Source organism: Gadus morhua, chromosome 20 (genome assembly GCF_902167405.1).
Source record: "Gadus morhua chromosome 20, gadMor3.0, whole genome shotgun sequence".
Taxonomy (NCBI): Eukaryota; Metazoa; Chordata; class Actinopteri; order Gadiformes; family Gadidae; genus Gadus; species Gadus morhua.
This window is the reverse complement of record NC_044067.1, coordinates 17,546,026-17,569,066: the sequence shown is the minus strand read 5'-3', so window position 1 is coordinate 17,569,066 and position 23,041 is coordinate 17,546,026. Positions and strand designations below refer to the sequence as shown.

The following is a 23,041-nucleotide window of genomic DNA, read 5'->3' as shown; positions in this document are numbered from 1 at the left end:
TATTTTGGTAAAAACATGTCATAACTTGTAAAAACAGGCTGCAAAGGTTAAAGCGTTTTAGTAGCACTTTATTTTTCTCAAATCATATATATTTATATCTGATATTTGACATATTGAGTCAAAATGATGTGTTGTCCTGCTATCCTTAGGGTTCCTTTAAGGAAAAACAGACACTTAGAAACATAGGGATAGAATCAGATAAGTTTAATCCATCACAAGCATATAATAAGCACCTATATCTATTTACAGTATACATGGTATGACCCTATGTATCCTAATTCTCAATTAAAAATCTCAACACAGTCCTTAAGTCGTCAATACGGTTACCGCTAGTTGGCATTATGTATGTATTAGTTTTGTAGCTCTAAACCATTTAATATAGTGTTTTTATACATATAACAATATGTCACTTATTTTTACCACACAGAATGGTATTTAACTTTGTAAGATATGCAGAGCCGGACAGTAACGGAGTACATTTACTTGAGTACAGTACTTAAGTACAATTTTGAGGGATCTGTACTTTACTTGAGTATCATTTTTTGGGAGTACTCATGACTTTACTCAAGTACATTTGAGAGGCAAATATTGTACTCTTTACTCCGTTACATTTCTATCCATAACCGTGAGTACCCGTCACTCCTTCTGAAAAATAAAAGGAGAAAAGAAAAATCACGGAAACCCTCAATTTGTTGTTTCCCTCTCAAACGTGATTCCCTCTCAAAATGATTAGGACAGCCTTCAGCCTATCAGCAATCACCTTCGCTTTCCGCCAAAGCCAACTCCATGGTCGGAATTAGATGAGAGACGATGATTGATTTGATTGATAAAAAAACTGAGAAACTCACATACATAGAATTGTTAGCTGAATTTTCTTTTCTGATATTGCATATTTATGTAAGCTGAGCAATTGTTTTTATGTTCTTGAGTATACTGTTATACTGTATACTATTGTGCTATTGCCATGGTAAAAAGATGAAAATTACTTGAATTTACTTTCAATTCCTTTTACAGTCTCCAAGGTGTTAACATTTTTCATAACTCCATGTAGGACGTTTCTATACATAAATGTAAGCACTGTGGCAGTAGTAATGCAATATTTAGAAAACATACTCTTGTACTATTGATACTCAAGTACTTTTAAAAACAAGTACTTCAGTACTTTTACTTAAGTAGACATCTGACTGTAGTACTTTTACTTGTACTTGAGTAAAATTTAGCAAGGGGTATCTGTACTTTTACTCAAGTAAGGAAGCTGTGTACTCTGTCCGCCTCTGAAGATATGTTTAAATTATTTTAAAAAGCCATACTGGACATGCTCGTTAGTGGATCTGATTTCATCATAGAAGATTTCATTTTAAAATCCATCGCATTGCAGCCATCCAGTCCATGCAATAATACTCTTTTAATACTAATCCACTAGTCCATCCCACTAACGCTGAATCCCGCCGACGGGGTCAAGCCAGTCTTCTGCTAACATACTGAGTTATGATTTGGTGGTTTTCTGTGTTACAATACGCTCATAGTAGATCTGGTCCTTCCAGATATAATACACAAAAAGGGTATTTTTGGGGGGGAAATGTTAATACTGTCTTCAGTGTTTGGCCCATTGTACTCGGCTAGTACGCTTTGCTTTGGAATGACATTTCAGAAATGGAACGATGCCATTGTTTCCTCAAGGCTATCTTTCAAGATATTTTAACGTGCTGCATTAGCATGGTGTCTTTCATGCTAGTCCTTCGGAACCTTTTGCTTCATGTTGCAGGTGTCCTCAGTCGGGTCCTGATGTTAGCTCTGAGGTGCTGACGTTGACAAACAGAGAGGCGGGAGGTATGGAGGTCCCATCTTTAGACAGGAGGTGAATATGTCGATAACCTTGGACAGAGAGGTGTGCATTTAGCCTACAACTTCAAAACAAACTGCATGTCAGTGATTGGATCATTAATTGCCATCTAATGTTAATATTGGACAAATTGTATCGATTCATTACATATGAATAATTATAGAATTATCATATAATATTAATTATTTAAATATTGTTCAGATTTAATATGCATGGTCCTTTTCTATCGATCATCATCAACATCATCATCAGAGTGTGTGTGTGCACATTTAACTCAGAACTAGAATTATTTGATTGGACATTTTATGCTGTTGTTTGTTGTTCTATGGCATATGTCATTCCTCAAGCTCATCCCAACCTGGTCGGATGCTTGTGAAGGGAAGGGTGAACTGGCCTACGAAGTCATTCCTGGATGCCTTGTCGTGGTCCTCCACCACAAACCGAACCAAGGCCAGCCCCGGGTTGTGGACGATGAAGTTAAGAGTCTCGTTCCAAACCGGGTTAAAACCTTCAAGAGGAGAGGAAAATAAGTGGTGTTATAGAAGTGTTATATATTTCAGGTGAGCACTGTGCTCCTTCATACCACTATCCTTGTTTAATGTTGAAATTATTAGTAAACACCTCAAGCTAAAGTGACTTAAAGTAAATCAATAAGACGTTTAGACATTATTAAGGAACTAGTGTACAGTGTGAGGCATTTTACTCAAGCATGCCTACAGGTTAGTGGACGTTGGGGTTTCACCAAGCGCCTTTTGACTAGGAGTCTAATAAAGCATTTTCAAACATAGTTCCCGGTATTTACACTGTAAATTGCAGGTTCAGATTTACAGAATATGGCTCTATGTCCCCATTCATGCATGGCTCTGTGCAGAAAATATTCTGGAACATTGCAGGAAAATATGAGAGAGGGGCTTAAAACCCTAACCACTAGACTACCCTGGCCCCTATCAGAAAACATTTGTACATGTATTTATGATGAGCAACTATCCATTGGACTCTATCGGACTGTTCTCCAGTGCCAGAACACTTTGCAGCAGTGGCAAGAATACCCAACACCAGGATTGGGCGCTTATTACTCTAACCCAGGGATGGGGAACTGGCGGCCCGCGGCCCGCATGCCCACTCAGCCTGCACATAATTAAAAAAAATATATATATATCTATATATATATATATATATATATATATATATATATATATATATATATATATAATAATAATAATAATAATAATTGATCGAGTTACAGAAAACTCGTTCAAGAAAGATGAGAAGAATTCATAGAATTCAAAGGCAAACCCATGCGTCTAGTTTGCTTAGAAGCGATATCAGTCATTAAAGATATCCACTTAAGTCGCCACTACAACTACTACAACTGCTTGTTGGGTTTGAGTTCATTGAGTTGTTGCACTTAATGTGGGCCACTGTTTTTCAGTTTTTTGACCTCATTGAATGATGATGTATGTGAGCCCTTTGCACTGATAAAAATACTGACCATTCATGTGGCTGTTTGAGCATGGAAAACATGAAATTAATGTATGTTGGTTCAATTAACATACCGTACATAGGTTATGATTCTGGACGATTTTTTAGGTAGTGGCCATCGCCAAAATGCACCAGAATACAGGAAATCATCTACCAAATTCAAAATTATGTAGCTTCTCTCAGCTCACGTATAGTTGAAGTGTGCAGTCATGTGGCCCTCCGATGGTTATGATAAAAAATGTGGCCCTCTTTATCATGAAAGTTGCCCATCCCTGGAGTAGCATCATCATCACTGCCAGCTGACATCAGACGCCTTGCTAGAGAAAAACAGTTCCAGCCATCACATTAGGTGAGTCTAGAAATGCAGCAAACATGAGGCTTAGTAACACAGCAGTTATAGACTTTTTTTGTCGTTTTTTTCATCTTTAGTTATGTGTTCATAATGGTACGGCCCTCTGAGGACTTTGGAAAAATTGAAATGGCCCTTGATGTGAAAAAGGTTCCCCACCCCTGCTCTAACCACTAAGCCAAATGACTGCAGCCATTCGCGTCACTGAATGAAAGCATTCCTATGGGTTCAGGCGTTAGGTCACCGTTGTTCTGGATGTGGCTGGTCTCCTCCTTAGCCAGGTCCTGGGGGACCCCGTAGACCTCCACCCTGACCAGCGGGTCGATGATTGAGCCCTCCTTCTGGTTCACCTTGGGGAGCTGCTGCCCACTGAGGATCTGGGTAACCGTGGAAACGCAAGCTGTCACTGGCTTACATGGCTAAACATACATGTTACATTGGGGAAAATCTCCCAATCTACGATTAAGGAGTTGGGGCCTCTTAGGAGTTGATGGGGGGGGGGATCAAACGCAGAACCTTTTGATTGGGAGTCAACTACACCCGCCCCTAGACTTCACAGACCTGTATGGAGAGGCGTAGTGGAGCGTAGCCGCTGTGCTCCTGCGGCGTCTCGGGGTCGAACGGCAGCTCGCTGTCCCTCATGAAGCCAGGCTTCAGGACATAGCCACAGCCGGCGTTCTGGTGGAACAGCCCGTCGTTGAGGTCCATCTCCAGCCCCGCCGTCTGGAAGTTCAGCGCCACTAGGGGAGCAGGGACACAGTGACACATGGTGATCCAATCTAACCAAGCTTTTTAAAGAGCACTTCTGATGCTTTCAAAAAAATGATTCCTTAAATAGCAAAAATGTGAATAGATACATTTGAGAGGTGGAATAGATTTGTGCTTCCTTCATGTGGGCTCACGTTTTGAGTCTATGTTCTTGGATGGCCCAAAGACAACGTTTCGCCTGAAAAATATGTATCTTATCATAATTACAACTTTCTAAATATCTGAACATATTTTTGAAAATATGTGACTCTGTCATATTATTAAATTACAAACCTTTCATTACAATTTTATTTGGATTCCTATTCCTATTTCTAATTCACATGTCCCATACTATTAATTATTAATTTCTCATTTTAATTGTCAATGAGGTAATACTTGTATCCTCAGCTTTATCTACTTGAAACATATCGAATATAAGATACAGGATACAATCAGTTTCTTGTATCTTCAACATCAATATCTTTCTTGATCGCTGTCAAGAAAGGAGAGGATTCTGATCCTCATAGAGAGTACTCTGATCGCCATAGAGAGGATTCTGATCCCCATAAAGAGGGCCAGGGCTCACCTATCTGGCAGCCGACATTCCAGAGCTCCTGGGGGTTGTAGTTTGAAGACACCGTCCTGAGCCCACTGGGATAGATACGGCTCAATTGCCTTATGTTGTGTTGCACGAAATCTGCACCTAAAATAATAATAACAATGAGAAGTAATAATAATAGTAATTAATAATAAATAAATACAATTAAAATGTGTTCATGAATATAGGGTCTTCATTCGTAACACAGACAATAACTATACAGATACAACATTTCAAATAATATAATTAACTATTTATTATATCAATTTTTATGGTATCATCGCTCTTTGGTGTCTGGGGTATATGCATGTTAACAGGGTTTCAAATGACAAGCGGAAATAAACAGATGATCGATCAACATGACATGCTACTCCTTTTATGTACAGTAGTTAAATTGCAGATGTGCAATAGCAGCTGTAATATACCCTATTCACAAAGGCAACATCGTAGGACAAGCACAGGTGTTGTTCACAATACTAATTATGGGTATTTTGTGTACCAGTGGTACATTAAAGATGCAAACCCATAATTAGTGTTATGAGCGATACCTATGTCGGTCATACGATGACTCCTCTCCTTGAGACAGACCGGAGTTGAGGAATATGAACTACGGTCACATTTACTCAATACAATCGCTATCTCTAGATTTAAATACCTATTATAATACCTGTTCAAACTCGCACACAACGTCTAACTGATCACTGTCTTGATTGTTTTTGTTTTGTTTTGTTGTTTTTTGTTGTTTTTCCCTAATGCCTTGTTTTTAAACGATTTATGATGTTTTTATGCTCTGTAAGGTGACCTTGGGTGCCTTGAAAGGCGCCATTAAAATTAAATGTATTATTATTATTATTATTATAATTTACATTGACCCGAAAAGCTGAGGAGTTCTCCTGGTGGTCACATGACTTAAGACACAGACATCAATAGTGCTCCCAGACAAATCTGCAAGCTCATGTTTTATTTGCTCTGGCATATGCGTCTGGCCCCCATCCCATTCAGACAGAATTCCATCGGACCTGGTCCGGGGCTGGCCAATTACAAGCTAATGTGGGACGGGTTAATATGATGAGTGTTTCCAGAGGCAAATCAAACCTGCGAGCTAGAGATCCTATTTGTTACCTGCTTCCTTTGCCAGCTTCCTGGCTTTGGATTCGGACAGCGACGACATCTCGTCGCATTTGTAATGCGCCTGAGCGTGCTGGAAACCGCGGAAGTGGACACTCTTACAGTAGACCACCAGGTCTGACAGCTCTCTGGACATCTTCAGTTTTGCTTTCTGGGAGGGTTGGGAGAAAGGGAGAGATGTCTATTAGATGATAATGTTAAAGGTACCGTGCAAAGTTGGAGGTTTCACAAGTTCCAATGGATTAAAGAAAAAAAAGTGAATAGTATCAAAATAGTCAAATAGAATCAAAAATATTAGAAGAAAATTAAAAGACAAAACTATAATATAATATGTAATAGGATTTAACGAAATATAATTGCAATAAAATATCTTAATTGTCATTCATATTCTCATTATTATTATTATTATTATTATTATTATTATTATTATTATTATTAATTGTAATGAGCCATTTGCAATGTATATTCATAATGTCAACAACAACAGGCTGGAATTGTGCAACGGAGGTCAATTACAGCAGTCCACAGGGTCTCATTATCGGTGGTTTCACACATGCTCATTATCTTCCTTACTGCTGCGAATGGGACTTCTCTTCCATTTTAGCCGCAATCATTAACACTTTACAAATGAATACAATGTCATTAAATACAAATTGTTGTCAAGTTATGTATCGCTGTCTTTCTTTCTATTTATTTGACTCGTTGGTATTGATTTTATTCCTTTTTCCTCTTCACTCAAGTGTTGTTCCTTCTTCACCTGCCTTTAAATGTCGAACTGATTTACTAATGAATCAGCATCTCTAACTGTTCAACCTCAATTTTAGCCCCTGTCTTGCAATCTGAAATAATAAAAAAGATGGGTCCATTATTTATGAAGGTGTGGCTTTACCAGCAATCCCATCTGCAATGACTTTTTGTAAGCAAAGGACACATCTTTTCAATTATTTTAGAAAGTATAGCTTCATAGTCATATTCAGCTGAAATGGACTCTACCTTCTTGCTGGGGTCGGGGGGGCATTCTGCGGACCCCTGATCCGTAGATGGGCTGTCAGGGTCAGGGTTCACCGTCTCGTCCTCATCGCTAACTTCATCGGTCAGAGTTTCACAGCCAATCTTCTTGGTTTTCAGCAGGATTTTACCCTTCAGATCCTGTGGTCAACAGTAACAGTAAATACTTTGTTTTGCGTTCAAAGTTCCAACTCAAAGAAGGAAACTCAAAAGAAATCTGAAGCCTAATCTGTTATCCGTAATCCACTCAGGGTGTAAATTTAATTCTTCATTGATTTTTCCTAAATATTTTGCCAATTATTCCTGGAACATCGATCCTGTTAAGTGCTTTGACAGGAAGCCTAATGATGATTAGATTGATGGATGTCATTGATTAATAATTCAGTTTTGCCAAACATGATATATCAACCACAACATAAGAATTGAGAATGGGTTTGTTTTAATTAAACACTGTGGTATTGGTGAATTAAAATGTCTTTTATAATAAAACATTTTGGGCCATTTTTGCGATCCCATGAGTTATACTGATACGCTAATATTGTGTTGTAGCAATTATCTTAGGTTTTCATCCAAAGTGACTTGAATTAATTATTTATTAATAGGGAATCAAGAAGCATGTCCTTAAAGGAGCAGATAGACATCTATATATATGCTATCTATCAAACCCAGTAACTTTCAGCTGCGACTTGAACACTGTAGCAACTACCCGATCGGGCCCCGCAAATCATTTCTTATGTTTTATATAGACCGACATACCACCACAAATTGTGTGGCTATTGCAGATTTACCCAAAGAAGGAATAAGGCTTGAGCAGCTGTAAGGTATCGTACGAGGCTATCAGCTATGGGAGGGTGTAACTATTATAAGAACTGGTTGCTTGGTTATTGTTGAATTGTGGTTACCGCTTGACTTCTACGTCAGATCATATGATTGAAGCCCTCATCAAGACGGGACCACCTGCCTGGGGAGAAGGCAGCTGCTGGGGAGCCTCTCCACCGAGGGGTGCTCTGAGCAGCAAGCTCCCCAGGATCAGCTCCAGGTGCTGGGCCATGACCCTCTGCTGCTCCACTCCACAGTGGTTCTCCAGAGACAGGATGAGCGGGTAGTCGGATGCCTGCAAACACAGGAAAGAGCTCTTTCAAATCAATACACAGCTACCAGCAGAAGCAAGTCGTAATAAAATTAGCATTACTGCAGAACAATAGTGTTCTCTTTCTCTCCCATGATGATGAACTTCTAAGTGGATTTATTTTTAACATAACCACCAAGGCAGGTGCTCTTTAGAAAGGCTTTTATGGTACTACCAAGATATGTTAAACTTTATTAATTCCATATGGGACATTTGGGTAAAATAATAAAAAGGAGGCTCCATTATTTTTTTAAATAAGAATCCAACAAAGAAATATATATTTTGAAAAAACATATTTATATCCATCGTATGAGAGGAATATAATTTAATCACAGAACGTCAAGTGCTCTGAGAGAGCCTGTTGTCATGGTAACCACCTTGAAGGCGTACTCGCTGATGGTTGCGATGACGTCCCTGAAGAGGATCTTGGAGGTCAGGGTGTGGCCATGGTAGACCACCGGCTCATCATCGGGCCCGTCCCAGCAGTCGATCTCCACACAGCGACAGCCCCGCTTCAGGGCCCTGGGAACAGGTGCATACACACAAAGATGAAACACGGGATAAAGCACACCCACAACCACACAGATACACACAAACACACACACACACACAGATACACACACACACAAGCACAGTTACACACACACAACCACACAGATACACTCAAAACCACCACACGCACACAAATCCGAACAGACACAAAGATACAAACACAACCACATACAAACACACAAACACACAGTAACAAACACACAACCACACAGATACACACACAACCACCATACACACATACACACAAACGGATACACAAACAACCACATGTATGCACACAAACACACCCAAATGTTCACATTGATCAAACAAACACATGCACACAGAACCATGAGCAGCTATAATAAATTGAGTTATGTTAACAGCTATTAAACAACCTTGGGCATGGTTCTATAAACTCAAATACACACACCCACACCCACACACACACACTCACACACACACACACAAACACACACACACAGTGTACAACCCTCACTTTATCTATGTGTGTGTATAGTTTGGTGTTCCTGTCCCTAACAGGATCGTAGGAATTCTCCCCATAACACTCAGGAAATGAAACAGGCTTTAGATTTAACCCTCTGGAGGTTTTCTGGAGCAAAACTCAAGAGCCGCTTTCTCCCCAGGTCCATAGGAGTCTTTGTTCGGGGTATAGTCTGAGATATGTTCGAACCCCAGCTATTGGGGCACTATTACGATTCAAAGTAAATTATTTGCTGTAAGTTTCAGTAGGTAACCCTCTACTAGTAGAAGCAAAGTCTTTCTAATTTCTATGAATATTCTCCTATTCCATCCATAAAAAGGCTAAAAAATACACTTGTATCCTTCGCAACTTCATAATAAATGTAACTAGATACATTTAATTCATGAGTAGGTATCGTGGTCAAGAATGAAGATAATGGGGTTCGAACCTAAAACTCGCTCAAGTCACCCTCAACACCATGCTATCCAAACAGCCTCTCACCTAATATATATATATATATATTAACATTGTGATTGACGTTGTGCTTACTGTATGTATGCCTCCAGGCTGCTCTGGCCCCTGAGCTGGTCCTCCAGCAAGTAGGTATTGTGGGAGGAGGAGAGGAAGTAGTGGCTGAGCGGCTGGCTCATGTCCTGGTAGAGGTCCTTGTGGGAAGTGTTGAAGATGGAGCCCTCCTGGGAACACAGATACAGCTGGAAGCCGTCCAGAGACATGGAGCCCTGGCTCCTGGCTGCTCCCACAGAGAAGAAAAAATGGCGTGAGCGGACACAGCCAACAACAACACAGCATTTTGACAACCTTTTATGTGCAAATGTGTAAGTACATCAAGTAGAGCCCAAATGAGAAAGATATTCTACTGACCAGCCCTGGTTTGAATAAATGTTTTGAATGCGTCCGAATTGCACGTGTAAAGGATTTTTCCCCATCTAACAGCTGATTTCAGGCACAATATTTGACAATTTAGGCCTTTTATATGTCAAATACGTGTCCAGAAATGTTTTAGTCTGACTATTTAGTAGATGATTAAATCCAAAGCAAAATCTGGTGATTTGTTATGGTGGTTCCTTATTTTTCTAAATCTGTGTCTTATTCAGTCTCTCTTTCGAACTTGGTTTCAAACTCAAAACCAAAATAGCTATTGCATGTTGTTCCTGTCTATATTGGTTGTTGTGTTTCCATCACTGACATTCAGAGCTCAAGCTGATAAATACCAGCGTCTACTGCGGAATCATCTGTCTTTGGAATTAATGCAGATTGTAACCATTCCCACCAAAGACAGAAACCAGATGTTAGTGGGTGTTGGTGGGTTTCGTGTCCAGTGGGAAAAGAGTTTTAGACCTTCCCATGTGTTACAACCACACTGATGGCTCGCAGACCACAAAGGGTCTACCTCATCCCACAGTGGTCCTTAAGGGCGATCACCACAGTGTTAACCACGGGACCCTCACCCATCTCAGAGGGCTCGTAGCGGTCGATGAGCTCCTGGGCGTGCTCCACGCAGCCGTCCCCCTCCTGCTGCTCAATCCGCAGGATGTTCTCCAGCTCGCCACGACTCAGCATCTCCCCGTCGCTGGAGTAGTCCTGGAACAGCTTCCACACCTCGTCGCGCTGGGTCAGCATTTTGTAGAACATGACAAACTCGTCGATCTCCAGCGACGAGCTCATGGACGTGTCAGCCATCTGCAGACGTGGGAGTGGGATTCAGAGGTAAGAGCAGAATGTGTGCCGGGTTTTGTTTGGACATGGGCGTGCTTGGGATGGGGAGGAAATTTGTTTGAATTGATGTTGGGTTTATAATATGAATTGACTCACATCCTCATTGAAGTCTGCATTGAACTGAGATTCTCACAGTTAATAAACAGATAATATAGAAGTACTAATTATGTATTTATTACCATTATGATGAAGCCAACAGGACCAAGGCCTGGGAAAATGTCAAAGTATCTCCAGACAGACACAGAAATCAAGTTCAAGTTCAAGTTCAAACAACTTTATTTGTCCCGTAGGGCAAAGAGATATTCGTAATGATAGAAAGACTGGCCAATAAGAGGTTGTCTTTTTGATAGACTGGTCTGCTTTTAAGAGATGTTCTGATTGGTGGATTGATCTGCAGTAAGAGCTAAAAGTGATCAACAGTAAATCTTACGGTAAAGAGGTAAAAAGCGTGGTCCTCGTTCATGTCCACATTCATCATCTTCAGCAGTTTCCTCACTTCCTTGAAGTTCATCCTTCCATCTTTGTTTTTATCCGCCTTCAGGAACCAATCCCACACCCACCTGAGGACTGGTTAGGGAACGTCTCTTTGACTGGTAGTCCTGGGAAATAATGGGCTTGGTTTTCCCATTGTTTTTGTTAAACACACACACACTCAAGAAGAGGGGAGAGAGGAGGAGTGAAAAGAGGGGGAAGAAGAAGGAGGATGGGGGAGAGGAGAGGAGAGAAAAGGAGAGGGGAGAGAGGGGAGAAGGGGAGAGAGGGGAGAAGGGGAGAGAGGAGAGGAGCTAGAGAAGGGGAGAGAGAAGAAGAGCAGGAAGAGCGGGAGAGGGCAGAGAGAAAAAAGGAGCGGGAAGAGAGGGGGAGGAAGGTATCACAAGGGTGGAGAAGAGGAGTGAATACACAGACAGATCATTATGGACCTGTTCACTTGTAATCCAAGGCTCTGAGAAGGATACTGGTCCAGTCTCTCCTTCTCGTCCATGTTCTTGGCCTTGTGGATCAGCTTGCGCATGCCCCTGACCCAGGCCCCTGCCTCCTCGGGGGTCTCGGCCACCAGGTCCAGGTTGCCCTGGCGACCGCGGAACTCCAGCGTGAAGCAGAGGTTGGGGGGGAACTCATCGGCAATGCTCTGCAGGACCTCTGACTGGTGGCCCTGCCGCACCGCCTCCACGTCACTCACCAGGACTGGACAGGGGGTGCAGAGCAGTAGACCGTGGGGTTAATGAGAATATGTAATGATCAAGTGTATAGTAGTCATATGCACGTTCATTGAACAATGAACAGCAGCCTGTAATGGCAATGAAATGCTTGAATGATTGAAAAGCAGGCGCTTTAAATCAGAGCGTTTTGTATTTTATGCATGTCATAAAGAGTAGGGGCTAGGACTCACACACACACACACACACACACACATAGACACACATAGACACACACACCACGCACACACACACACACACACACACACACACACACACACACACACACACACACACACACACACACACACACACACACACACACACACACACACACACACACACACACACACACACAGCCAGGTGTACTTACAGGTGGAGTGGCCTCTCCCTGCCCACCTGGACTTGTACCAGATGTTCAGCCCATCCTCCAAGAGCCGGAAGTGTCTCGGTTTCTTCCAGGAATGGGACTTGACCTTCCTGAAGGTCGACCCCGCCATCATCACCTGGAGGTCAGCATCATCTTTGTGTCCTGAGATAAGGCAGGGAATTTGGGGTATTGATGTCAATTGATTACCAGCTGAAATCACTGGCTAGTGCTACATATAAAATTAGTTCCTTTTTTAATATTTTTTCGATAATATATGAATTTATGAAATTGCTCAACTTTATTGAGAGTGATAACACACGATAAGAGAAAATAATAGACTGATCCCAGACAGGAAATGTGGGTGTCACAGCACTATTACCAAATAGTAGTATAATAATTCAAAAGGGATAGATACACATTTAATCTATAACAATATTCAGAAATCACTGATTCATTAGGTAACACAGCAGCCTGTTCTGTATAATGCATCACTTTTTTTTGTGAGTTTAGTTTTTCGAAATGATTTACACACGTGAAAGTTGAGGAGGATCCATCGCGATCCTTGATGAAGTCTACGCAGTGAAAACGTACCCCACCTGCAAACGAGGATAGATCACAGAATACGTATCAGCATAACATAGATTCATTGTTGGAACAAGGATCCCCCTGGAGTGCTCCGGAATGGTCCACTTAAAGCCTTGCTTCGTTCTATTTCAATTATTGATAATATCTGAACAAACGAGGCAGCTACACGATGACAGCTCATCCTGGCCAAAGAAATCTTTTAGACAAAACTCAGGACAACTACGAAGTCCCACGTTGCAAATAAATACACATAGGCTGAGAGCGATATAAAGACATAAGCATCAACTCCTATGAATTCCGGTCGGACTTCCAAACCCACAATTCTCACAGATTGTCATACTCTTTTATATACATTTCCTCATTTGTTAGATCTAAATCGCCATGGACTTGAAATAGGTCACTAAATCTTTTTCGAATCAGATGTCAATGATTACTGGGTTGGTAATCATTTACATTAACAAATCACAACGGTGTCCGCGACTCGCCCATTGGAAACGCCACCATCTGCAAGCAACCAGTGTCCATCTGCGGCTTGTCTCCATGACGACCGTGTCCTTTGGCGGCCACCCTAACCCTAACCCATTGGATTCACCTGGGTTTGAATTTGATTTTCTTAACCATCATTTGCCTAACAAAATATTCAAACATTTCATTTGAGCTTTCTCCTATTCAAGTAGTGTACTGCTTCTGCCTCACAAATGTATGGCTGTGATTTGTTAGATTATTATTTTTTTAAACAAATTGTATTTCTTCAATATTTTTTTTCTGTTTTTCTTGAGTAGCACTTTGCATTGTAGCAGGAAAAGTAAATAGCCTAAAGTGGGATGGATTTATTGATTTAAAACCAGCAGTGGACCTCAGCCTTAGCAACTGAGCATAAAGGCATACTCTCAGTGGGTAAGGCATACTTATCAGTATTATCTTCGTATAAAAGTACTATAGTCCTGAGACAGATGGCGACGTAGAGTTGATTACTGAATTGATTTCAGTGGCATTTGTAGGAAATGGCATGACAGGCAGGCATGCCACAGAACATCTGGTTGCAGTTTTTTGTACCACAGTAGAACACAATACAAGATTTAATTTTTTACATGAATACCATCTCATAATTTGTCAGTAAACCCCTTATTGGTGTTGTTGGGTGGGATCTGAGTGGATGTCTCTTTGCCTGTTTGAGGCTGTAGGATGGGGCCATTCCTTTGTACCAAGAGGCCTATGTACCCAGCGTCCTATGCTCCCCAGAATTATATGGTACATAATGGGAACATGCGGAAGACTCTAATGTTCCCCAGTTCTACACCTGTATTCTCCCAGCCTCCTATGTTCACCAGCTCTATCTAGCACATTATGGGATTCTCAAAAATATTTTTCCCAGCTGTGTCTTCGCTAATTACGAATGGGCTATTGTTGGAACTCATCAAATTTGTTTTCTGCTACCCAGCCCGACAGTATGGCTCTCAATATAATGGGTCTGCATTTTATTAATGGTTGGAGTCATGGATCACCAAAGGTCAAGGCTTAATAGGTGAAAACTAGCCAACCTAACTGATAAAATGATAAAAACATCACATTATGATTTAAGTATCTAAGTCAATCCAGTTTGTTTTTGCATCCAACTAGTATTTATTCTGCTTTTAACCATAGTTGATTTTGAACACCATTTTCTATATTAAGAGCTCTCTTTCTCAATTAACAAGATGCCTCTAAAGCAAAGCTCTTCCCTTTATGGAGTGCGGTTGCTGCTGTTTATCAGTCCAGGGCCATATGATTTCAAGTACGAGATCAATGCAGGTATCTAAGTTAGACGTTACCAATTTACCAATTTATCAATGTTGACAAATTATATGTGGGATTTGCATCTGAACAGCACCATCGTCCTGAGGTGCCTGTACAAAGTCTACAAACGTATAACAACATGATCATTCTAAAGATTTGAGATATCTCATTCCTTCAAAAACAGAATTCAGGGATACAATCTCTTTTATTCAGAGAAACTAGAGCAGAAAAATAAATCTGACAATCCTGAGATACTAATCTCATTAGCTCAAAAAAACAGGGCAAATATACATTTCAAGCCTATTCATTATGATTCTGTAGGTCACTGACATGTCAATGCTGAAAGGACCAATACCAATGCAGTGGTGTTAGATAGAACATGGGCATTTTTTCAAGACCTACAAAATATATTTGATGAAATTATTACCATTGCATGATTTTCTTTTCCGTTTATACAGCTGTTTTTAAAGCCCTGTTCCAGTAAAAAAAAAAAAACTAGATAATATTGATTAAATAGGCACAGGATCCGAGGAACATAGGACCAGGGAAGTTCAGACCCCTTGGAACTTGGTACCCTGGGGAAATATATATACTTCCTTTAGGAATAGGGGAAGGGATTTCATGTAATGAGGTCTTTGACTGAAGCCTGTTGAGCCTCTTATGAATTGAATAATATAATAAAAACAAACATCAGACTGGATGAAAGTCAGAGGAAACATGAACACTGCAAGAAAAACCCGCTGGGAACCAGCCACTTTACTTCCTGCTGCTATCTGTGCCTGCCGGATGGATCAAACACTTCCTCGAAGGGAAGGGCTTTAAGATAGCCTTTTCCTTTCACAGACCCCCTGGAAATGCGAAAAAGGAAGGCTCCATTTTCACTGCGCTTTACATTTCTAGTACACAATGACAAAGAGATTCCACCTCATTCAACCAGTGAAGGTACCGAGGGAACACAGATAACATGTTCAGCTGTGTATACTGATTTGCTTGAGGTAGGCCTATACTGCAGTGAGGCAGAGAGTGTGAATAGGGATGTCTATATTTTACTGGGGGGTTAACATTCACTTTAGAGCAACTCAATCTGCTTCTTTCATCATTTAGTTTTGTTACCAAAAATGCATTACTATTTACAGAAATGTATCTTCATCATCATCATTTTAACAACAATAAACACACAAAATATACCAAATGACAACATATGACAACAAATTTCAAATCACCACAATGTTTGAAACATAGCAGCTGCTCTCATATGTGTTATTTTTAGAACCATGGTCACATGATTTGACAGACAGACAAACGGACTGTTCCAGGGATGAGTCATACGGGGGCGGGGGTCACTTTTTGCTGTCCAAACAGAGCACTGACCACACATGAAAACAAAAACGCATAGGAAAACTGTGCCACTGAACAGAGCACATTTAGAAAAAAGTTACTTAAACTATCCTCTGAGAGAACTCCTTAGTCCATATACCAAACTCTCCATTAAAACAGTTCTGCAAAGAATCCTAGAGACAAATGAAAGCCAACCACAAGCCCATTAGAGTCCCATTCCTCTGCCATGGGGGGAGTGCTGTGCAGGGTAAATTGGAACCAGACAGTGAAATATGAGACTTATCAGAGCACATCAAATCAGCCAAGTAAACAGGCCACTAGGGTTTACTAAGAGGGAGAGAAATGACGCACAATGAAGATGAACATGGACAGGATTTAGTCAAACCAAAAAGAGATGGACATACTCACCAAAGCTAGGTGTTCCCTCTGCTGGGTCGCCAGCTAAGGTGAGGAGAGAAGCAGGCTCTGGCAGATCTCCACTAGATAGGGTCTGGAGAGTAGACTTTTCTCCAGAGGTCTCTGACTGAAAAAGTGTGGCCAGAGTCAAGTCATCTTCCTGAGCATGTGTGCTGGGAGTGGCCGGGGGGGGGGGGGGGGGGGGGGTGGGGGAGTGCCAGTCTTGCACAGAGTCTTCAGGAACTGGGAGTGTCCAGTGAAAATCTGTCTTCCTCTCTCTCACTTTCTCTTCTGTGGCTGCTGGTTTCCAGGAAAATCTGACTCCTATACACAGCCCCACGCTGGTACAGACCCAGCCCTTCTGCTCCTTCTTTCTATATGCCCCTTACCGCTGCATCGGCTGCAGACTCACTCAATATGCTTGTGCAGCTCCCTTTGCTTGGTCTCGCTCTGTCACACACTCCCTCTACCGCACTCTCTCTCTACCTTCCATCCATCAGCCGATTGTGTTCCTCCCCCACAGTTAAAGAGCCCATATCTTCTTGAGAATGCTGGCAACGTTTTTGAGGAAGCTGTCAGGCTTCTTACAAGAATCTGCATAGATCAAGATTCCGTTCTGTTGCATGCATTCTAAATGTACTATTATAATTTCTTCCCTAACACTGAAATAGCAATTTGATTCAGTGTGAAGAAATGTGATCACAAATTCTGCAAAGGGAGTGAGACGATGGATGGACTACTCTGCATAACCCTCTCACTGCCACGGACTTAGAGGCAATCACCAAATGGAGGACTACTAACGGGGACTATTTTCTATAATTTATATTCATATTCACAAAGTTAGCTTTTGGTGTCGTCACCGTGAAGAGTATGAGTGATGCTAATACCACTTATGTCATAAGTAATATACAGGTCATAATATTCAAATAAATGTATTCATTGATTAGATGACTGATTTAAACTTAACTTAAAGTAAGTATCGGATTAATAACATTTATCAGAACAATGAGACAAAAAAGCAAAGGTATTTTGAAAATATTTTAATTTGGAAAAGAATTAGTAAGCAACAAATAAATTGACAGACGCGGTGGATACGGTCCGAGTTGGTATTAGAGCGTTGCAGCCGAAAGCACAGGCCTACATATCACCAAAGCACGTGATGCAAGACTCTTTCCGTTTTAAAAGCTTGCTGAAATCCAAACTTCCATTTCCTTTTAAAAGCAAAACAAAGGAGATGGATAAGAGATAGCACTAGTCCCATGGGGAACCCAGAACTTTCTGGGACAAATGGAAAATTAGGATGTTGATCTCTCCACACGTATGTGTGTATGCTTGTACCTCCACACAGCTTGGTGTGAGAGAAGGGCATAGGGTTTGATAATGGGAAACAAGCAGTAAGTGATGCGTTAATGGGCCAGTAAAAGGCAACGCAAAGCAATCAGGGCTGCTACTAGGATGTTGGTCGGTGTCCTCAAGGGACCTAGGTAGGCCCAGAGTGAGGGCTTCTGTGATGGAGCACCACTCCACCCCAAAAAATCATGTTTCAGACAGGATGCAATGGGCAAACTTTATGATGAAACTCCCTTTGCACAACTACAGAAATAACAGTTTCCTAGCATTGTTTTGATATCCACGTGAACCTGTAATGAGTAGCGGATGCTTGATGGTATACAGAGCATGATGCTTGTAACTCTGAAGAAACTGACTCATAGCAGCACGAGTTATACGGATTTGGATTAATGATTTATTGAAATCTGATATTTTAAACCAATGCTTCTAATATTTCTTGTCCTTCATCTTGCGTTCTTTAAAATTTGAATATGGGTGATTTGCATTAATGTTATGCAAAATGTCCCAACTATATGTTCCAACGTAACAGCTTTAGAAATTGGGCCATCTTTCTTACAAACCAAAAATAAAGGCTCCGTGACAGTTTCATAAAGATTTCTGTATGCAAATCAAACTTTAGTGAAATCTTACACTACTCCCTCATAACAACTTTTACATTAAAATAAAAATCCATTTTCCATTCATCTCAAGCTGTATTATACACTAGTCTGGCAAACAAATCGTTCAAAAGTAAAGAAAAGTAATAAACACGAAGAGAGGCAACAAATTACAGTTATTGCTCAGTCGCAGGAATGTTACAGCAGGAAAAAGGCGTGTACCAAAGGAAGGGAACAAAAGGCCATTACAAATTATTCCCCCTGGATTCATCTTAACAAAGAATTCTGGCACATTATGATGGAAAACTAACTCTCCGTATGCACAAATACCTGCTTTTCATTCTGTACTGCACCTTTTTCAAAGACCAAACTGTACACACAACCTTTTGGCATTTCTGCGAAGACATTTGAAAGACTATTGATGCCAGCATTCATTTTTGCTCTGATACGTTTGTTTGTTTGTTAAATGCCCCATGAGCATTTAAGTGCTCCACTCCGATGCTTATTCCACATGTATGTCGTGACATTATTGTGGCAAACACAGCTTCTAGTCACGCGTTCCCACACTGGACTCAACTCCGGATTCTTCTTTAAGTGTCTCTGTGCTCACGATCCCGCCGGACACAAGCCTGAGCTCGCGTGTGTGTGTGTGTGTGTGTGTGTGTGTGTGTGTGTGTGTGTGTGTGTGTGTGTGTGTGTGTGTGTGTGTGTGTGTGTGTGTGTGTGTGTGTGTGTGTGTGTGTGTGTGTGTGTGTGTGTGTGTGTGTCACACTTTAAGTCCCCATCACTGAGCGGAGAGCGGGATTCCCCGGGCATCGGTGACCTGGCCCTCCTGCAGGTTCTTCACCAGCTGGGCCAGCCATCGCTTGGTGGTGGTGTCGTCCTTCAGAACCTGGGCAAACGTGTTGTCCTTCAGCTGATCGGGCAGACACTGTCGCAGGGCTTCTCTGGCTCTGTGGCAGGGGGGACAGCACCATACATCAGGGTTTTTATACAGTGGTTGTCTGAATCGAATATGGAATTGATCATGGGTATTAGGTCTAGGGTTTCGTCCGTTTTATCTTTTGTCTATTTAAATTTACATTTAGCAGACGCTTTTATCCAAAGCGACTTACAATAAGTAATGCAAGTCAATTAAATATCTATTTATTCAAAGCTAATGAAAACAGTACAGGCATACTCCGCATACTGCATTGGCGAGTCATTGCCGAAAAATGGCTCATCAATAAATCAAGAACAAATTTAACATCTGTGATACGACACCTCCTAGTGGCTCAAAAGAGATGTCAGCTGAACCAACTGAAACAGATCAAAACAAATCGGGATAAAAACAACTACAAGAGGGCTTGTACCTGAGGTTATCAGAGAGGCGGAGGTAGCAGCGGACCACGTGTTTCAGCAGGCGTGCGGACGGCTCTTTGGAGAGCTGCAGAACCATCTTCCCCTGAAAGAGACACAGACGAATCAAGTCAAAGCCGAATGATGAAGAATTAAATGATGAAGTCTCTAAATGAACATCGCAAATTAAAATCAGACATTTTCTGTTATTATGCTGCCATTATTATCTATCTTAAATATTAAATAATTAATTATGTTTTGATTGTTTGTTTGTTTTGTCTTGTTATGGTTTTATTTATTTATTATGTTTATTTTTTTCCACAATGTCTTGTTTTTTAAACAATTTATGATGACTATATGCTCTGTAAGGTGACTTTGGGTGTCTTTAAAGGCTCCTCTAAATTAAATGTATTATTATTATTATTAAATGTTATATGTCTAGTTTCTGCTGCTACAGAAAGAAATGTCACCTTGGTTGATTAAGGAACCAATCTGTCAATCGATCTATCTAAATGTAGCCGAGAATTCAATGTAGACGATAGATGATAAATTCAGCCAATTCTGTCTAACCCCCAATGATTGTACTTACAAGGATCATGGCCACATGAGAGAAGCGCTCGTAAGTCTGGCATATGTATGCCAATCCAGTGTCATCCAATAGGATCTTCTGCAGGATGAACGTGGCGACCTACCAAGCACAAAGCAGAGTGCTATGATGAGATAAACAAGGAACCCAGCCTAATTGGAATATAAACCATGCTTTTGGGGTTACCACTATAGACTTGTTAAACAGTAATGCTTACCGTTTTGGACAGTTCACTGCCAGACTCCATGATGCGCAGACAAAGTGGGATTATTTCAGTGGTGAGGAGGAAGTTAATCACTTCCTGTTCATCCGTTTTGACCAAGGCCCCTGAAAGCAAAGGTAGGAAGTGTTAAAAATTTAGACTAATAACTATTTCACTATTTTAATTTAGCTGGGTTAGACATCTTACTCAATGAAGCCTAGAGGTTAGGCTGCAGGCATTGAGGATATATTCCCAGATCCTCACCCCCTAACAACCTCACTACACTGGCCTCGGTATCACAAGTTTTAAAAAAAAAAACACCCTGCACAAAGTTGAATGACAAAAGCAGACAGAAATCCATATTGCCCTTTTTGGATTTATGCAGAGGTATGATATGTCAAGAAAAGCGGCCCATTTCATTTGATGAACAGTAAGTGTAGTTCAGACCGAGATTGGGCCTCACCAATGACTCCGAGGCTGGTGAGTCTCAGGTACTCGAAGGGCCGCGTTTTGCTCACGGTGTGCAGGAAGGGGTACAGGAAAAGGGGGATGTGGGCGGCGAGAAAGGCGGACCTGTAAAATAATAAATCATTGCTTATCTCACAATCATAGTAATATAAAAAGGAAAATTACACCATGAGACAGACAATGAATGTAGATTTTAGGTTGATTGAAAACGCAATTAATGTTTTCCACTAAATTGAACACCTCATTTGGGATTTAAATAGCTAAAACTTAAGTCAGAAGGCATTATTCAATGTCTTTCGTGAGGCGTCTCATTAAAATGAAAAGTATGAAAGTTCCTCATCTCTGGGTGTTACCTTGTCTCTGGGTGTGAAGCAACACACTGCAAAAGTGCCAGGGCATTGCACACCCTGTTGGATTGGTGGGCCGTGAGCGTAGGCGGGTTAATCGATGGATAGATGTTTACGATTTCCTGCAAACAGAATGTTAACATTTCAGATCTTCATTGTGATTAAAATATTCATCAACAGTCTTAAACATTTAATAAGATTATATGTACATTATTAATCCCACATTTGAAAAACATGGGGTGTACCAGAAGAAAGTACATTACAAAGTTAGATGAATAAACAAAAGAAAAACAGACAATATCTGTACGCAGAGAATATGTCAAACATATACACACAAGAACTGCGATAATAAATGTAAATAAATATAAAGAGGTAGTTTATTGACCGCATATGCCACTATATTACCACCATTATGCATAAGTGTCCATAGTGTTGTTGTGATGAAAATTGCTCTACCCTTTACCTGCAGAAGAGCCGCAATAGTGCCACAGGAGTGCCAGAGCATGGGCGCCAGGTCGGGCACCGACTCCCGCTTCTTGCTGAGCTCCAGCAGAGCATTCTCTCGGGTCTCCGGGCTGGACAGCTCATTGATCCACTGGTAGATTTTCTCTCTGTCCACCTGGGCCAGAGCCGTAGTCACAGCCTTTAAATAATTATAGAAAAAAGAGAACAAAATATTTAAGAAAAAAAAAAAATATGTTACAAGGTATCACGATGTGGTTCAACACAGAGAGTGGTTTCATTGTGACATTCATTGTTTATAAACAGTATCACACAAAGCCCGCTTTCCGCAGAGCTACACATCACACACATCGAGACTTGTAATATACAACGTATGGAAAATACTCACAGCTCCTGTAGCTAGCATTTTGTGCAAAGCCTGGATCTGGTCCCCGGTATGATGCTGAGAACCTATTGTAAACCCCGTCTGGAAATCCACTGGTAAAGTAATATAATCCAACTTTCTCTACTGGCGGCTAGCAGCCAAGCTAACGGCTGTAGCATGCACAAGCTAGCTGCTAAAGCTTACGCCAACTCCCGTCGAGTAACGCCCAAACAATCTACACCGCATACGAAATAGCTAGTACTCGTTACAGTAACTCAGACGGTGGTGTTTGCATTTCTGCTATTGATCGTTAGATATCCATACAAAAATATCAAGAGAAATGAGCAATGACTTTGTTTTAAGACAAGTTAATGTGAAATGACTATCGCGAGATGTTCTTGAGGCTACCCCTTACAACAGGGCTATGATAACGCGAGAAGACCGATTATCTTCTTGTTGGTATTTTACGGTTGTTTGTAGCTCTATTGTTGCACTACCGCCCTCTTTTGATTAAATGTGGTACTTTTCTTCGGTATTTAACCCTCGTACCGAAAGGAAAAAGAGCGTCCTCCCACCCTTGATCTCTGCGTCCTTTACTGCTTGTTGTAAATATTTTGACGCCTTCTCTCCA

General features: G+C 41.0%; 2 protein-coding genes across 3 annotated transcripts; both read right to left on the bottom strand.

The window, feature by feature from the left end:
* Nucleotides 1-1,116: 1,116 nt before the first annotated feature.
* On the bottom strand, nucleotides 1,117-16,877 carry LOC115533130 (1-phosphatidylinositol 4,5-bisphosphate phosphodiesterase delta-4). 2 transcript variants are annotated; one of them, XM_030343414.1, is made up of 16 exons: nucleotides 16,710-16,876; nucleotides 13,135-13,198; nucleotides 12,606-12,764; nucleotides 11,993-12,221; nucleotides 11,467-11,596; nucleotides 10,769-11,000; nucleotides 9,849-10,050; nucleotides 8,662-8,806; nucleotides 8,117-8,269; nucleotides 7,141-7,296; nucleotides 6,142-6,298; nucleotides 5,008-5,124; nucleotides 4,236-4,414; nucleotides 3,919-4,051; nucleotides 2,202-2,351; nucleotides 1,117-1,875 (listed from the first exon to the last, which is right to left on the bottom strand). In XM_030343414.1, exons 2-16 carry the CDS (start codon nucleotides 13,154-13,156, stop codon nucleotides 1,772-1,774), a joined length of 2,268 nt encoding a protein of 755 aa, XP_030199274.1. In that variant the 5' UTR covers nucleotides 13,157-13,198; nucleotides 16,710-16,876; the 3' UTR covers nucleotides 1,117-1,771. The 2 variants fall into 2 exon arrangements, with proteins under 2 accessions (XP_030199274.1, XP_030199275.1); XM_030343415.1 differs by lacking the exon at nucleotides 1,117-1,875 and adding an exon at nucleotides 3,514-3,642 and having other exon boundaries at nucleotides 2,208-2,351; nucleotides 16,710-16,877.
* A 1,538-nt stretch (nucleotides 16,878-18,415) lies between these two features.
* Nucleotides 18,416-22,838, bottom strand: cnot9 (CCR4-NOT transcription complex subunit 9). The gene is made up of 8 exons (XM_030343023.1): nucleotides 22,435-22,838; nucleotides 22,048-22,227; nucleotides 21,591-21,706; nucleotides 21,233-21,342; nucleotides 20,785-20,894; nucleotides 20,571-20,669; nucleotides 19,996-20,087; nucleotides 18,416-19,596 (listed from the first exon to the last, which is right to left on the bottom strand). The coding sequence occupies exons 1-8, from the start codon at nucleotides 22,450-22,452 to the stop codon at nucleotides 19,428-19,430; spliced, it is 894 nt and encodes a 297-aa protein (XP_030198883.1). The 5' UTR covers nucleotides 22,453-22,838; the 3' UTR covers nucleotides 18,416-19,427.
* Between the last annotated feature and the right edge of the window lie 203 nt (nucleotides 22,839-23,041).

What these genes read in the sequence shown, in the direction of transcription:
- LOC115533130 (XM_030343414.1), bottom strand. Translation starts at nt 13,156, where the DNA reads ATGGATCCTCCTCAACTTTCAC. An exon ending in AGCAGCTGCCTTCTCCCCAG is followed by an intron (nt 7,297 to 8,116) that starts GCAGGTGGTCCC and finishes TGTTGACCACAG; the next exon opens with GATCTGAAGGGTAAAATCCT. An exon ending in GAATGTCGGCTGCCAGATAG is followed by an intron (nt 4,415 to 5,007) that starts GTGAGCCCTGGC and finishes CTGCTCCCCTAG; the next exon opens with TGGCGCTGAACTTCCAGACG.
- cnot9 (XM_030343023.1), bottom strand. An exon ending in GCAGTGAACTGTCCAAAACG is followed by an intron (nt 20,670 to 20,784) that starts GTAAGCATTACT and finishes TGTGCTTGGTAG; the next exon opens with GTCGCCACGTTCATCCTGCA. An exon ending in CGCCTCTCTGATAACCTCAG is followed by an intron (nt 19,597 to 19,995) that starts GTACAAGCCCTC and finishes CCCCTGCCACAG; the next exon opens with AGCCAGAGAAGCCCTGCGAC.